The 17,585-nt window shown below is 40.6% G+C and overlaps 1 protein-coding gene across 1 annotated transcript in view; it reads left to right on the forward strand.

Moving 5' to 3' along the window:
• Positions 1-233: 233 nt before the first annotated feature.
• Positions 234-17,585, forward strand: part of SBF2 (SET binding factor 2) — a 196,144-nt gene continuing 178,792 nt past the window's right edge. The window contains exon 1 of the mRNA XM_054390637.1: positions 234-288. Coding sequence (XP_054246612.1) covers positions 234-288 — 55 coding nt within the window. The remainder of the gene's footprint in view (positions 289-17,585) is intronic.

Raw genomic sequence — 17,585 nt, forward strand, 5'->3', positions numbered from 1 at the left:
ACCTCCGCCGCGTGCCGCCGGCGAGCCCTGAGCCCACGCCCAGCCCAGCGGGGTCACGGCGCAGCGGTCTCGGCGGCGCGCAGGCGCACAGCGCCCTCGCGCCTCCAACATGGCTGAGCTGGTGCCGCTTGTCTTGCAGCGGGTGCGGAGGGGAGGATGCTGAGCCTCCCGGGAACTGCCGCCACCGCCGCAGAAGCAAGGGTGGTAAGGCCTGAGGCGGGCTGCTCTCAGCCATGGCCAGACTGGCCGACTACTTCATCGTAGTGGGCTATGACCACGAGAAGACAGGTAGGTGTGGCTGTGCGCAGGGCTGCCCCGCAGTGCCTGGCCTCTTCCCCCCTCCCCTCGTTCCTGTCCGGCCCCGGCCCCCTCCCGCCTCCGGTCAGGCCGTAGGAGGAGGAGGAGACTGCCGCGCTCACGGGACGCGTGTCCGGCCGTGGGGAGAAGGGTGGCTGAAGGCAGCGGGGCCGTCTTCACCCCCGCCAAGGGGCGCAGCGGTCCGCGGAGGCGAGGGAAGGGTTAATCCCCCTTTCCTGAGGCGGAGCAGGTCGGCGGGAAAGCGGAGAGGCTGCGCTACCGCTCGGCAGGGCCCGAGCACCTCCGGCCGGTGGGGCGGCACCAGCCCACCTGGCAGTCCCGCTAACTCTGCCCCGGCCCGGGTGAGCGTGGCACAACATGGGCCTGGCGAGCAGCGGGCGGCAACCGGCCAGAGCGTACCCTGCGGCCTTGCCTCACAGCCCTGGCCTTTCGAAACGGGCAGTGGTTCCCTTGAGCGAGTGGAGGCAGTTTAAAATGTCGCACACGGGCGTATACAGCACCGGACCCCCCCTCCCCCCCCTCCGACTGATAGCTAAAGCAGCCGCTCCCGCTGTGCAGGCAGCGGAGGACGGCTGGGTGCTGGGGGTGTTTGTGCGTTCATGTTGCCCGAGCCGCCTCTACAGAAAACTGTTCCTGGCTGCCGTGCCCCCCACCTGTGCGCTGGTAGCTGAAGCACGTACGCTCGCGGCCTCGAAGGAAAACAAAGACTGAGGAGTCTCGGAAGGCCATGGGGCTCTTTGTCCGTTTTGGCTGGGGCCTCATGGCTTGTCACCTGGTGGAAAGGTGCCGTAGCTGACACCTGGGGAAGCGCTGTTGCACTGGGTAGGCTCTTGAGGAATGGCTGCTTTTCTTGGAGAATCGAGGTGTTTTCTGTGTGCTCGGGTGAAAGGAAAGTAGCGTTACCTGCTATTGTGGGTAAAGAAGGAGTGGTACTTAGTATGTAACTTTCTGTTATAATACCGCATTTCTTGCTGGGGAGACCTTAAATCAGTAGGTCCAAAAAACTGTTTTGGAAATGAAGTGTTTGTCAAATGGTATGTGTTTGTGCTGCATATTAAGAAAGATCAAATGTGTCTTGGTAATAAACAAGATTTTAAACAGTCAAATGTCCCCTAATTTATTTGACTATGCACAAACCAAACACTGAAGTTTGTTACTGTAATTCTTTGAAGTAGCAATTGTGTGCAGTCTGTATTTGTTCATTCTAAAAGTGTAACAAATAAACTCTTAAAGGAAAATCTTTTTTAAGCAATCTGATTTTCAGAGGAATCGTATCTGTGTTCAAAGATACAGTGGCTTACAAAATTCTCACAAGAATCACATTGATTTTCCTATACGATGTTACTACTCCGTGATGATATTGTGGTTTCACCTTCCACATTATTTGGAAGTAAATTTGTCCAAATTGTAATGGCAAAGTTAAAAGACATAGAGAGTACTTTATGTTAAAAACAAAGACCTCCCCTTTTGCCTTTCTCCTGTTCATAACATTTTCTCCAACAACAGTAGAAAGCCTAAATCAAAACAAAGAAGCTCCAAAAAATCCATGGGTGCTTTTAATGAGAAGACAAAGCAAACAGGCTGCCTTTTTTAAAGGGTATGATCAATCTGATGTAGCCACTATGTGAAATAAAATCACAGATTACATTGGAAAGTTTTATGTTTGTAAAATGTCTTCATCAGTAGTGTTTAAGTATGTGTTTAACTTCCTGTACATAAATTGTCTCATTAAGTTCAATCGAATTGCTTTCATGGATGAAATTGAGCAGATTCAGAAATAACTCCAGAACCTTAATTTAAAAGGTCATGCCCAGAAAGTAACTATTTAGACTTCATTATTTAAATTACTCATTGCCGCTTTAATGCTTCATACAAAAAATGCTGAAGGAACAACATTCTGTTGAAGACTAGGCATGCATTGTTTACCAAATTCCTTTACCCCTACATGCAATCCCATAATACATGCAGTACTGACCTTTCTTTTTCTTGTAAATGTCATAGGTTTTTGATGCATTTATTATGGTGCTTTTTATGTGAAAAAGCAGGGGCAGCAGTTTCTAGGATTGCAGAGTTATTACCTATGAAGCTTTGCAATTTTAAAGTATGGTGGTTTTTTTTTTTAATCTAGCTCGGTTTGAATATGTTTGATTTTATTGTTGAGTATTAATTATATTTTATATTTTTTTAAAAATAATCTCAGGGATATCTTTGTGTAAACAAGGAAACAAAAATCCTGTAATCTTCCCCTTCTTCCCCAACCTGTACATCAGCAGCAGTTTGAATGATAACACTTACAGTTAATAGGAAAGGATGTTTATAGCAGTGACTGCTCTCCCAGAAGAGCCCTACTGCCACTGCTTTCTATAGCAGCTATCATCTGCACTGATGTCACTTGGTACGGGGATTTGTTTACATGTGCCAATATATGCATTATACTAAAAACAGTAAAAGGTATTGCTTTTTAGCACAGATTAGCTTTTATTTAAAAACACTCACTGTCAATGTCTGAAATGCTGCATCTGTGCAACTTACGAGCAAATGTTTAGATTTTTCTTGTGGAAGAACTTTATCAATGCTACCAGTTTTTATCCAACACAGTCAGTCTTTAGGGGAAGTGAACATTTTTACTGTCCTCAAATAAACCCAAGAGAATATCCTTTTGGAGGTCAGATGTACGAAAGTTAATTTCTGTTCCAGTTTAGGCCTATATGAATTGATTCTACTGCAGTCCTGGTGCTGTCATCCCATCCATTAAAGCTTCCTTTCATTTTCAGCTTGCTTTGGGATGCTGACCTGTCAAAGAGACCTCTCTTGCTGAGTAGTTTGCCAGTGTTGCTGCATTATTCTTTTCCTGAATTACTTTTCTGCTAATTTTTCAAGCAGAGTTAGCTTACCAGCATGTCAGATGGATGCCAGTATCACCATAAAGGAGGAACAGGAGCATTCAGGAGGACAGGTCACTGCAACATGAATTTACATTAGCCAGTCTCCTAGATCTTTGGTCACAAAATTGTTAGTCAGGTGCCTCAGTCTCCTGCATAGTTCAAGGAAGATAATGGATGCCTTGGAATAGTTTGATAGCAGTCAGTTCATTTGTGGTTGGCAAGATGCATGGATGCATGCAACCTGAATGGAGGCTGAGGTTTGCTATTGACAACCTAAATGTCAGTAGACATCCAGGCACATAAGGAGTTAAGGAGAAGTCTTTGTGTTGTAAAAGATGGTATGATTCACCTAGCTTTTTATGTGTTTCAGGTACAGTTGACTATATTGCCAGTTTAAAATTACTTACTCTGTATCTTTCACCATGCAAGTAACTTTAGATATACTATAGTTTTAATTGCTGTTCTGTATTTTAAAAACTTCTGAGCCACTACCAAGAACTGAATAGCAGTAGCTGCCATTGCAAGTCCGTGGTCAGTCTCTTGACAGAGCTGGAGAAACCATTTCATAAATCCCCCAAATCTAATAACCCACCTTTTTAAAAAAAAAAATATTGTTTTTTGTTGTTCTAATAGTGGAAATGTGAAGGATTTCAGTGATACATCAAGGTTGATTGCTTTACTGTGTTTATTTTGCTTTTAGCTGAACCTTTACTAAAGCAGATAATCACATTTTTCTCTAACATAGCACAATATAAAGCTGTTACTTAACTTGCTACGAGAGGCCATTTATGAAAGTCTCTGAAGGGAACAAAGGTGCTAGAAAACATAGACACTGTGGTTAAAAGCTGGAGAAGATCCCAGAAGACCTTACTCTATGTCCAAAATTCCCATTTAATATGTTTGCATAATGGAATGTGGATGGGATTTAGGAAGAACACAGATATTTACAAAGATCACAGAAGGGCATGAGAAGATGCTTTTCAGTTTTGTTTGGTATTGTTTTTGCTGGTGTAAGGCATAAAGATAAACGTATTCCTGGAATTTATATATAGTGGTACTTGAAAAAGGTGAAGGAAGGCAAGTTTTGTGACTGTCTTAGCTCAGCAACAGAAACGTAAGGTTAAAGAAGGGAGAACTAAATACTGCATTTGATTAATTTGCTCATGCACCCTTAACAGCTTTGCTGTGGGATGCTGGTATAAGATGGAGAGAAATGTTTTCTGTAAGACTCATTCACTGTAAGAAGGCAGTCTAATGTGCAGTTGTAATGTGCAAGACAGAAGGCTTGAAACAGTATAGCAGTTTTATTTGGCTGTTGTCATAACTGATAAATGCTAATATAATGTGTAGGCTCTGTTGTGGTTGTTTCTGTTCTGATTTTTATCAACTTCTTTTCAGGGAAGCCTTTCTTGTCTAACACAGCTTTCTATCTTAGTGGCTTTGGAAACTAGATTAGTGATTGATGATAGAGTGGGAGAAGTTCCTAAATGGAGTTGTCTGATTATTTTATTATTTTCTGTGGGCAGATTTTGCCCACAAAGACTATTCATTTTGTTTTGGACTGTATATAGCTTATAGAAAAATCCCCATTATATGTTATCTCAATTTGTCCTGAAGTGGGAGAACTCATTCTGTTGAGGGAAGTAGCATTTCATGTGTCTGGGGATATTTTCAGACTAAACTGCAGTAAAGAAAATCAGTCTCCCCTTTTCTGGATTAACTTGGTGGCTTATCTAACAAAAAAAACCACTTTTCCTGCAGCGTGTTCATAGAAAACAGTTTGTTATGCAAGCATGAACGCTATTCAGGCGATGGCCTTCTGTAACTGCAAGCGTATTTTTCAGTGGGGGAACAATGAGAATGACAATTCTTCCAACATCACAAGCATAGAAGTTTTATAACACTGAGGAAGATAATTACACTGCTATGGTAGTTCATTGACATGAGATTGAAATACCAGCTACCTCCCCAGCCACTGGTATGTACAAAGTAAAAAATGAAGGCAAACCACAGGCACTGTGGAGTTATTCTAAAGTGTGCAATAGTAGATTCACCATTCAGCCTTGATAAAAGTCAGTGAAAGTTCTGTCTTACAAAAATGTGCTGGTAATTAAGAAGTCATCTTTTGATTCATCTCTTCTTTTCCTTTACAGTAACTCGAGGTTTTCAGGCCCCTTGCTTGTAGAATAGTGATGAAAGTATTTCTAACAGTAACACTATCTTTAGTGATGAGATTGGTGTTTTGGGAATTGTGTCCTAGATGCATCTATTTGTTGAAATAAATTATTTCTTCGGTGTTAGTGGTATTTTGAAGTCAAGGAAAATCCAATTAGTGTTGATTGGGATTTGGCAGCTAAATCCCTGCTCATTGAGCCAAGAGCATGCTTGTCGTTACTTGATACTAGATGACTAGATACATCATGATTTTATCTTTAATGTTTACAGTTCTCAGTTTTCAATCTTCCACAAATAGTACAATATGAAAAAATGCAATCATGGGATACAGGTTGAATTCTTCACTTGCTTTGTAATAGACTTGTGCTCAAGGTAACTTAATCACAAAAATGTTCACTAAACTGGACATAAGTAACACTCTTAGTAGTTGGTGACAGTACAGTTTGAGGTTTTGTCTATCTGTAGTAGAAGAATGCTATGTACAGAAAATATAATATCACCATAATTCTGGATACAAATTGAATACAAATTCAGGACAGCAGCATAAAACCTACATTGGACCCTGGGAGACCTCAGTGGACTAAAAGATACAAAGGGATGTTACGGGGGTTACAAAATTCAATTGCTTAAATTCCAGGTGAAAAAAAAGTATGGATGATGTCATTTTAATGTGGTTGGTTTGTTGTTTCCTGAGAGCTAAAAATGCAATCGCCAGAAAATTCGCTGATGCTTGGATAGCTCTTCATCAAGATTGGAAACATTTTTTCAAATGATAGACTTACTCATTGGGTCTAATGGAGTAGTAACTGGCAGGAAAGAGGATTTCTCAGTTTCTTGCCTTTGAAGTTTCCTGGAGCTACTTTTGCCAGATGCCATAAATATCAATTTGAGGAGTACTGAGTGTTGTGAGTTGGCAGTGTCCCCTTCAGGCTGTATAGTGGGCTGTGTATCACTTTGATGTGGCTTGGGAACTCTTGCTCTCTAAGACTGGCCACTCTTCCTGCTTAGTCTGTTTGACACATTCTGGTGGTTTAAAATTCTGTCTTCTAGTTTGGTTTTTTAGGTTTACACCAGAAGAATCTCTGGCATTGGTGTGTGTGTGTCTTTCTCCTTCCCTTTCTTCTCTCTCAATCTGTTTAGCCATTTTTATCTACTCTGTGTTTTTCTGAGATTAAATCCTCTTGTCCAGTCAGTCTGATTTCATGTGGGTTTCATCATAAAATAAAAACCAATTCATCTTACAAACACAGAGACCCAGTTTTGTCCCTGGTGTCAATTTTGGACCCGAGAGAGTGTTTGCTACATTTTTTTGTTTAGGCCAAACAGTCCTCTTCCCCAGTCTTACTTCTTAAGAAACAGAGAAGGTATTTGATGTGAAGTTTTCTGAAATGAGCTAGAGACAGATATTGTGCATCTGGTCTGAAGTTGATACAGCTAGTTTGGCTAAGTAAGATATAATTGAAAATAGTTATAGATTAAGAGGTTACAGTGCAGTTAGTAGTCCTTATGGCTGTTAGCTATTTGCATATCTAAAAAGCTTTGCACTCATGTTTCTTAGTGTCTTGTAACTGCACCAGTTGTAGCACAACAGACCTTTTAGCTTGATTGCTGCATTAAGTTTTCACATTTCAAGTTTTTACACTTAACAAGTGTATTTGTGCTTTGGTCAAAGAGACACTTGTCTTTTTTTTCGTTACTGTTTTATGAACTATAAATATAATACCCAAGTGGCAGTAAGCATAAGATGACTAACAAGAAACTCAAGACTTTTTCAAAAGCACGAAGTTGTGATCTTGTCATAAATACAATTGTAATGGACTTTTAATTCTTGAGATACTGGTGTATTTTTAAATAGCAGTGAAGTAGGAAATCTGTGATTTTTTTTTTTGTGCTATTACACAGGTGCCTTTTCATAAAAATGCAAATTGCAATTGCATAAAAAACCCCACACTATTCCTGCAGAGCTCCTTCTTCATAATTAGTCTCTTTTCCCAGAAAAATGTTTAGTAGTTTTACAAAGCTTGTGCAATGTCTAAGCTGTTACTGTTCTACATTGCATATGCTATTTTTCAACTAAGTTTACCATGAGTCATTCTAGTAGAAGTTACAGGAGCTTTTCAGTTTTCTTTCTTCTTGATTAGTAACTTGTGAAGAAAGAAGTAGGTTTCATATTTCTGAGGAACTTAGAATTTTGTAAAGATTTTAAAGGAAAGTTTGCTGTACTTTCCCTTCCTAAACCAGATTTAAACCCACATTTTCCTCCCATATTGTATTGGCAACTTAATCTATTTCTAGTTTTTGCCTTTTAGCTTGTGAGGTCTTACAACATTCAGTCTGTGAGAATTCTTTTTTTCTTCACTATTTTTTGTTCTGTGATGGGCACAGCTTTCAATAGTGATTCTGTAAGAGCTGGTAGTGAATGCTAATCTGATTGATTTAAAATTGTTATAGAATTCATAGTGTCTAGTAGAAGGGTCTGGACTTGCTTTTCATACTCTCTTCTTCCCCAGATTTGAAAACTTGTGGTCCTCAAACCCTAGAGATTGCTTTTGTGAAGTTCAGAAAGTAACCACTTGGTAAAGTGGTGGGTCCTTCTAGAGGTTCCCTGTTCTGTGACTGGCCTGGCTTCTGGTGGACCTCTAGGTAGAACTTTTTTGTGAAGTAGCTTAGCCTGAGGCTTTTGCCTAAGCAATAGGTAGTGCTGACTGCACCTGAGGACCTAGTTCCCTGTTAAAGGAGAGAAGAGCTTCTGCATGAGTGATGCCTTTGACTTTGGGGTTTATTCTGCATTTCATAGAAATACAGTTAATGAATTATTAGGACTAGAGAGCTGAAGCTGTGGTGTGTGATGGCATTATAATTCAGCAGGTCAGCTGAAGCAAGTGTCATGTTTTTTCAGTTACAGGCAACTGAAAACAAAACCATGGAGAGCCACATGTTTGTGATTTGGAGTTCAAAACTCTTCTTTCAAAAGATTCTCTTTTCCTGTTTGATTAATCTGCATAAATAATGATACCAGGTTTGCTGCTGAGTAAACAGCGTTGATTCAAGTTGCGATACTTTTGTAAGGTTGTTGTTTCAGTACTGTGTTTCCCAAATATTTTGTTTATGGTGTTTATTATGAAAAGAGATGAGATCATACATATTTAACAAAATATTCTTGTGCAGCCTCTTTTTATTGTTTTGTTCTGTTTTGCCACATGGCATCTTTTTGGAAAAGGCAAGGCTGCCACTAAGGCATTTTATTTTTTTCTGAGAGAATGGTCTTGAGAAAACACACTTTCTACCTTTCTGATCTTGTGAGATATTTCTGCATTAAAAAAAAAAAATGCTTATGTGCTTCCCCTCCCCCCCTTTTCTTTTTCTTTTAAGAGAACATAGTCCATTTTTTGTTTGAAAATAGCAATTCAAGAATGTGGCTTCACTGGTCTAGTCTCTAGACAGTACAGTTTACATCTGTACCTCTAACAAAAATGAGGATTGTTCCTTGTTATAGTAAGACAGGATTTTAGAGGCCTAACTCAGAATCACTGGACAGTACTTCATTGGGCTAAAGGCAGTTGGTCACAACCTTGCTTTTGTAGGGAACCTGTCTGAAAGTGTCATTCTTCCTTGCCAAGGACATGATTTACTGTCACTTAGAAGAATGGTTTCTTTTGTAATAGGTACATTATAGTATGCTCCAGTTAATATTCCGGGCCTGCCACAACCTCAGAAGGGAGAGGTTTTGCTCTAGTAATTTATTATGGGCTTGTAATTAAGTGGCATTTAATTGTTTGCCAAGGACATGGATGCAGTTCTGGTTTCTTCAGTTATGCTCTAATTTCCAGCAACCAATTCCTTTGGTTTCTTAAAACTCCAAAGTATGGATTGAAGATTAAAAAAAAAATGTGCTATTTTACCTGCTAATGGTGCATGCACTGTAAACACATTTGATGTGTGAAATCTTGGCAGTGTAGCTTATTTATGAAGCAGGAGATGACAGTAAGGAAATAGGTGATATAACACATAAGTGGATAATCGTACTTTGTTCTTGCATTACAGTCTTAAAAGTATTATCTAAAAACCTGACATAACGTACTCATTGTTTAAAATCACAAATTGATATTTATTTTAGGCCTATTTGTGTTTTCATTTCAGTTATGTAAGTATTTTCACTTAACTGCTTAGAGATCAGGTGAAATAATGCCATGCTACATGGACAAAATATAATTTACGTTATATAAAGTTTAGCTTTAGCAAAGACTGCTAGTGTAGGAGGAAACAAATATGCAGTAACGCTTCTGAAGTTTCAAAATTCATGGGTGTAGATTTAATACAAATTTGGATGCAACAGCATCTCTTATAAAAGACTACATTCTTTGTGTTGATCCCCACTTAATTTCAGTCACTCTGGCAGCTGTGTTCTTGGAGGAGAGAATGAAAGAAACTGTTAACTTCTGAAAGCCAGAACACAAACTTTAACTTGTGGACGTTTGTGGATATTTCAAACAATGGTGTTAATCTTGATTGCCTTTTTGAGGTAGACCCATTCTTTTTGTTCTTGGTTTGGAAGCTAAACATATTTTTGGGAATATTTCTGCAGCTGTGAGGAACAGAGTTTGTCATGGAATAGTTCAGTAACGTCATCATGAGATAATGTGGACTACTGCGGCAATCTGCCGTGTTTGCCCTTGTGTGTGTGTGATCACTGACATGTATTTATTTCCTCTTTGGTTAAATCAAGTAAGCATTGATGGAATTGCATTCTGTGGATATTTACTTGATGCTGTTGTTCTGGGCTATTGTTTTTCTAACCCGAAAATCATTCTTACTCAATCTCTGTTGCAGTTTGTTCTACTAAGAGGTGCTCCAGGTAAGTCCTCTTTAGGCAGCAGAGCATTCCTGTAAGGCTGTATTGGCCTGTGTTAGGTAACTCAGGGATGTTTGAATGGTGACACACCTGTTCTTTGAAATGACAGCATGAGAGAAGCCTCTCCATAACCTGGGGTACCTATGGAGTGCTGGAGAATGTGTTAAAGCACTCAGGCCCAAACTCTCTTAAGGTCATCTTACTGCTTTACAGTACTGGCTTGCACAGATTTGTGTGGGGTTTAGCTGGTAGAAATAATGACCAGTCTGAATGTTGGCATTAATCCCATTCTAGCAGGTGGGTAAGGAACTAGTTTTTGCTAAATACATATGGGCCATAAGATATGCTCATGCTTACTGGAAACTCTTTGTTTCTGCTCTGTTTTTAGTCTATAGTCAGTCCAGACAAAATATTTAGCCTACCAGGATATGTGAATCATTGTTCTTTGTAAGGCTTCATTTATCATCTGTGTTCTGAAAATGTTTTGCATGAGGAGAATGTTGAATGCACTCTGAAATTTTATTGTTAGCTTGCGTTTTTACAGCTGTTATGTAAAAATCATGCTCCAGTAAGATCAAAAATATTATTTAGTTGTTTTAGGGGCTGTTGGAACCACAGGAAATACACAGAGTGGGAAACTCACAAATGACTTGTTATTCCTTATCACCTGTAGGTGAGCAAATCATGCAGACTTAAAAAAAAAAAAAACCAACACACTGAAAAGTCTTAGCAGCTGATTAGTTCTGGGAAAAGAGAGAAAAAAAAGAGAATAAAAATTGTTCCTTCATCATTTATGCATTGCTGACACTTAACACTTTGAGTAAAAATGAGAAAAAATGTTTTAAAATTTCCATAATCGTAGAATTGTGAGGGACCTCAAGGATCATCTAGTTCCAGCCCCCCAGCTATGGGCAGGGACACCTGTTCCAGTGTCTCACCAACCTCATGGTGAAGAACATCCAATCTGAATCTGCCCACTTCTAGTTTTGCTCCGTTCCTATCACTACCCAACATCCTAATCAATGCATAACTATGTACAATACAAAACGTATGTTACAGATTGAGTGAACAGCTTGACTTGTTTTGTTTTTTTCCTTTGTAGTCTGCTTTTAACCCTTTAGTCTGCTTTTAACCAATTCTAAGGGTATATGCATATGTGTGTAGGAGAGGAGGGAGCTGTTTAAAATTGTGTATGGACTTTCAATGTGCATCTCATTACCTGCAGGAATGTGGAGGTTGGTATGAAGTTCTAATAGACCGCTGAGATGACCTTCCAGTCATAAAATTATTTTGAACAATTTTTAAATTAAGTATGACACCAGGAAGTTTGATATCTGGTATGTATGAATGATGCTGGGGTGCCAGTGTGTAGAGCTTTGTGTTCCAGTTGCACTCACTAAAGGAGTGTGGCCCTGTAAATGCTTACAGGCAGAAAGCATTACAAAAGAATGATATTTTAAATAAGAATAAGGAATGAAAAGAGCACTGGATGAGGAGCTGAGAGATTATAAACATTCTTTTGGAGAGCAGGTGTGCAGTATACAGAGGCAGAATTCTGTGAAGATAGTGTAGAGATTACTAAAGCACTTGGCTTAGTACAGAGGATTGAGAATGTATATGCAGTACCAAAGAGATTGTGTATGAATTGGTAGTAGCCACTGGTTATGTAGGGAAGGTTGGAAAAATGAGGTAAGGATAGACCTGAGACTAGAGCTCATTCAGCTTGCAGTGCTGAACTGATCTTATGTCCTAGTGGGAATGTAAGTGGGTATGTTTGAGTGGATGAATTTAAGTGGAGGTATTTGAGTGGCTTTGCCCTCTTCAGCTTAAATTTAGGGCTGTAATTAAACTTTTTTCAGAAATTTTTCAATTTGATTGGGTTCTGTTTTGAGTCATGAAGGAGTTGCCAACTTGCCTTTTTTAATTTTGATAGATGTAATACAGTTGTGGTCTGGTAGGATTAGTAAGGCAAGAATCTTTTCTGTTGGAGATACATTTAGGAATAGGATTACCATTATTGTAAATTGTTTCCTCTCCGTGAGGGAGAAGGATGCTTACAAAAAGAAGCCAGAATCCATCCACTTAGCTAGATATCCCATTAAGTTCATGTGATGGTTTTAAAGACTGTCTTTTTAATATTTCTTCACAAATTTCAAGCAGAGAAGGTTACAGAATGTAAATAAATCACTATTGGGTGTAAGAAAGCAAAATAATGATTATTCTAAACACCTCCATTGGAGAGATAGAAACGTTTAAGAACCACTACTCAAAACAAGGTTGGGGAGTTGGGCAGTTCGCAACTTGCTGAGCTTCTGTCTGGCTGCTGCTGCTTCTTTTCTGGCTGAAGATAGACTTAGCTTGTCAAGGTCAGTGTGCTAACAGCCTCTCTGCCTCTTGACTCTGCCTTCTGCCAGGGGGTCTGGGGGGATTCCTTCTGGTTGGGGGGGGGAAGAGGCCACTTGGGGAAAAGCCCATCGGGGGAAGCAAAGGGAGCTTGATTATGCTTTTCTGTTGATTGTACATATTTGTAAATATTTGTGAATAGTGTATATTTGTACATATTAATTGCATTTCATCATAGATTGTAGATTTGCTTGTAAATACAGCTTTCATTTGCTTCCAGACTGAGCTAGCCTGGTTATTGTTGGTGGGGGGGATTTCATCTCTGATACATTACAGTTCATAACTTCCTTTTCAGTTTCTTATAGCAATTCTTGCACCTGCCTCAGAAAAATTAGGTTAATCGCTTGTAATAAGATTTGTGGTTTCCAAATCAATGGCTAAGCACTGTATTTTTTTCTGTTAATGGAAACCCTTGGATTTTTTAAAAAGTTGTTAACTTTTGAATGTTCTGAGGTTCAAGTACTCAGAAGCTCTTACCGGTGTATGTATTTCAGTTATTTGGCATTCTAAAACAGAAAATGAGATAAGTAGACTTGAAAGTCCTGGTACTTTTTATAATAATAGAAGGATAAAAATTCTTACTTTGAATAGATTGTTTGCAGGATGTAGATTTTAATTTGTTTACAGTACTTATCAGATAAAACATCTGTAAATCCCTTGTTCCTGGGGAGTCTTATGTGCTCATGTGTTAAAATGCCGTTTGTAGAAGGACTAGCTGGAGCAGTTTGCAATGTCTTATATAGCATATTTCCTGAATTTTGAGTTTTAAATTTACAATGGTTTCTTTCTTAACTCTAAAATAAGATACTCTTAAGAAATTATAGTACATATTTTAGAAATAGCTGTACTCTTGTTATATAAGTCTGTATTTTTGGGGTAACGCCTGAAATACTGTTATTCTGAACAAACAAATAGGCCATAATAATTTTTTATTATTATTTTTTCCCCTGCTTTCATGGTCTCCGTATCACATGTTCCAGTGGAAGAGATGTAGTTTGTGTAATTTATCTGTGTTGTGGAGATTCTTATTTAAAAAAAAAAACAAAACAAAAAAACCCTCAGTAGCCAGTGGTGATGTAGGGGATGTTGGAAGGATGAGGAAAGAATAAACCTGAGAAAGCAGAGCTTTTTCCTTAGATTGTAAAAAATAATTTCATTGATTAATAAAACAGCTAAATAAGGTCTCGCAGGTCCAGTGAAGAGAACTTCAGGGTTAATTATTATTACGGAGTGGTAAAGCTAGAAGTTTTTATGTTCATCAGAGATAAATATGACCTAGAATACTCTGGCTTTCAGTAGACTCATGAAAAGGTGAGATTTCAGACTGGCCAATAATATCAATGTATTTGGTTGTAGTATAATGGTTGCAGAATTTAGTACTAAATTTGTCAGGTTAAGGAATGGAGAGGGTTAGAAATGTTGATGAGCAGTAATCTTATAGTTGATGAATTGTTAGTGAAAGAAACTTTTGTGCTGCCATGCTGTCTTAGCAATTTTCAGCTTGTGTAACAGCCACTTGAAGGGCATGTTTAAGAACAGCCCTTAGGCTTTTTCAGCATCATACTGAGGCTTGCTCTTGTTTCTACCAGGCAAAGGGTAAGGGAAGTGGAAAGGTGGCTTGTAACCAACTTCCACTTGCCCTCTGGTCTTGTGCTGCTGTTCTGGGGCACCAGGCCAAGCACACATAATATGAAAGACTTGCTAGTAAACCAGAGTGTTTGAAGGTGAAGAATATATGCAATTTGCAGCAATTTGTACATGTTATAGAAAAGGTTACATTTAGCAAGTGGACAAAAAAAAAATCTTAAGTACTTTCAGACATGTTAGTGTAATATAACAGATTTGTTCATTCACCAGGAGTTGAATTCTTACTGATCTTTTCCCTGCTAGAAAGTAAGAGCTCCCCTGTGCTTTCCTCATCCTAAAGGCATTGTGTGCTCTAAAGAACTTGAAAGGTATTTCTTAAATTGTTTTGTGGTCAGAGAAAGTATTTACTTCCACTGCTTAAATATTTAAACTTGACTGAAGAACAAAACAGAATTTTAGTCAAGTTTGTAGTTAACTCAGATTGCTTGTTCTATACTTCTTAAGGTAGAAGAACATTTTCCTCTTTGTAGTTTGTACGCTGATACTATTCCTAGATCTAAAATGTTTTCTTCCGGGGGGGGGGGAGAAAGCCCCCCCAAAACAAATGCCCAAGCCCAACAAACCACACACCCCTGAAAAGCCAAACCCGCCCCACCACCCCCCCCCCAAACTTCATTGTTGTTATTCTGTCATAGTACACCTTTGGTCATGAGGCTAAAGTCATTCCACTATGAATGTTTACAGGTCAGTGTTCTCTCTCCTTGCCTTTCTATGCAGGACTAAGATGGCCACCATTTGAATATTATTTTCAGTGTATCAGGACCTAATACTGCCTTTATTCATGATTATTAATTTGTGTCATTTGAAGCCGGCTTTTAAGTGCGTTCTCTCTTCAGCATGTTGAGCTACAGCATTAGCTGTTCTCTAGAATGTAAGGTATTGGAAGCTATTATACTAACAGAGACAATACATATATCATTCATCCAGAAATAAAACATTACTACAGTTGAAGCCAAATAGGATAAATGGCCCCAAAATATTCTTTATTAAATGTCTAGCCCAAGTGCCTAAGCTTTTATTGTTAAATGTTGGTATGTTTAGAGGTATTTATAGCTATTTCTGTCTTTCTCTTGAGACCTGAGTTAGATTTGAAGGCTTTTTTTGTTCCTACTGAAAACAATAAAGCTGAGTGGTATGCATTGGTTTAAAGTATGTAGTGTATTTATATGCCCAACTTTTGTGGTTTTGTTTTCTTGTTTGTTTTGTAAAATCATAGAGTCAGTCAGGGTTGGAAGGGACCACAAGGATCATCTGGTTCCAAACCCCCTGCCATGGGCAGGGACACCTCACACCAGATCAGGCTGGCCAGAGCCTCATCCAGCCTGGCCTTAAACACCTCCAGGGATGGGGCCTCAACCACCTCCCTGGACAACCCATTCCAGGCTCTCACCACTCTCATGATGAAGAACTTCTTCCTCACTTCCAGTCTGAATCTCCCCACTTCCAGCTTTATTCCATTTCCCCCAGTCCTGTCGCTACCTGATACGCTAAAAAGTCCCTCCCCAGCTTTCTTGCAGGCCTCCTTCAGATATTGAAAGGCCACAAGAAGGTCACCTCAGAGCCTTCTTTTCTCCAGACTGAACAGCCCCAACTCTTTCAGTCTGTCCTCATAGGAGAGGTGCTCCAGCCCTCTGATCATCCTGGTGGCCCTTCTCTGGACACATTCCAGCATGTCCATATCCCTCTTGTAACAGAGGCTCCAGAACTGGACGCAGTACTCCAGGTGGGGTCTCACCAGAGCTGAGCAGAAGGGGAGAATCACCTCCCTTGACCTGCTGGCCACACTTCTCCTGATGCAGCCCAGGATCTGGTTGGCTTTCTGGGCTGCAAGTGCACATTGACAGCTCATGTTGAGCTTCTCTTCTACTCCACCAGCACTCCCAAGTCCCTCTCCTCAGGGCTGCTTTCCAGCCAGTCACTGCCCAGCCTGTATTTGTGCTTGGGATTGTGTCGACCCAGATGTAGGACCTTGCACTTGGTCTTGTTGAACCTCCTGAGGTTGGCTTGTGCCCAGCTCTCCAGCCTGTCCAGGTCCCTCTGGATGGATCCCTTCCCTCCAGCTGTCTGCTGCACCACACAGCTTGGTGTCATCAGCAAACTTGCTGAGGGTGCACTCAATGCCACTGTCCATGTCACCAACAAAGATGTTAAACAAGACTGGTCCCAGGACTGAGCCCTGAGGGACTCGGCTTGTCCCTGGCCTCCACTGGGACATGGAGCCATTGACAGCCACTCTTTGGGTGCAGCCATCAAGCCACTTCTGTATCCATCTCATGGTCCACCCATCAAACCCATGTGTCACCAGTTTGGAGACCAGGATGTGGTGTGGGACAGTGTGGAAGGCTTTGCTCAGGTCCAGGTAAATGACATCAGTTGCTCTCCCCTCATCTATTAATGTTGTCACCTGTTGATAGAAGGCCACCAGGTTTGTCAGGCAGGATTTGCCCTTGGTGAAGCCATGCTGACTGTACCAAATCACCTCCTCACTATTCTTCTGTCTCAATAGTGCCTCCAGGAGGATCTGCGCCATGATCTTACCAGGCACAGAGGTGAGACTGACTGGCCTGTAGTTCCCTGGTTCTTTCTTCTTCCCCTTTTTGAAAATGGGAGTAATGGTTCCCCTTTTCCAGTCAGAGGGGACTTCCCCAGACTGCTAGGACTTTTGGAATATAATAGAGAGGGGTTTAGCAACCTCCTCTGCCAGTTCTCTCAGTACCCCTGGGTGTATCCTGTCGGGTCCCATGGACTTGAACACTTTCAGGTTCTTCAGGTGATCATGAACCTGATCTTCACTTATGATGGGCAGTTCTTTCTTCTGGTTCTTGCCATTAGCTTCCATGACTATTCCAGGAGTGTGGCTGGAGGCCCTTGCAGTGAAGACTGAGGTAAAGAAGTCATTGAGAACCTCAGCCTTTTCCAGGTCACTTGTGACCATTTCACTGTTTCCTTTCTGAGGGGACCCACACCTTCCCTAGGCTTCTTTTTACCATTAATATACCTGTGGAGATTCTTAGTGTTCCCTTTAACCTCCCTGGCTAGATTAAATTCAAACTGTACTTTGGCTTTCCTAACCAGGTCTCTTGCTGCTCGGGCAGCTTCCTTGTATACCCCCATTCCAGCTGTCCTTTCCTCCACTCCTTGTAGAGTTTCCTTTTAAGTGATAGTGTGTCCAGCAGCTCCTTGCTCATCCAGGCAGGCCCCCTAGCATTCTTCCCTGCTTTTCTCTTTGTTGGGATACATTGCTCCTGGACACAGGAGGTGGTCCTTGAATACTGACCAGCTGTCCTGGGCCCCTCTTCCCTCTA

This window comes from Indicator indicator, chromosome 21 (assembly GCF_027791375.1).
Source record: "Indicator indicator isolate 239-I01 chromosome 21, UM_Iind_1.1, whole genome shotgun sequence".
NCBI lineage: Eukaryota > Metazoa > Chordata > Aves > Piciformes > Indicatoridae > Indicator > Indicator indicator.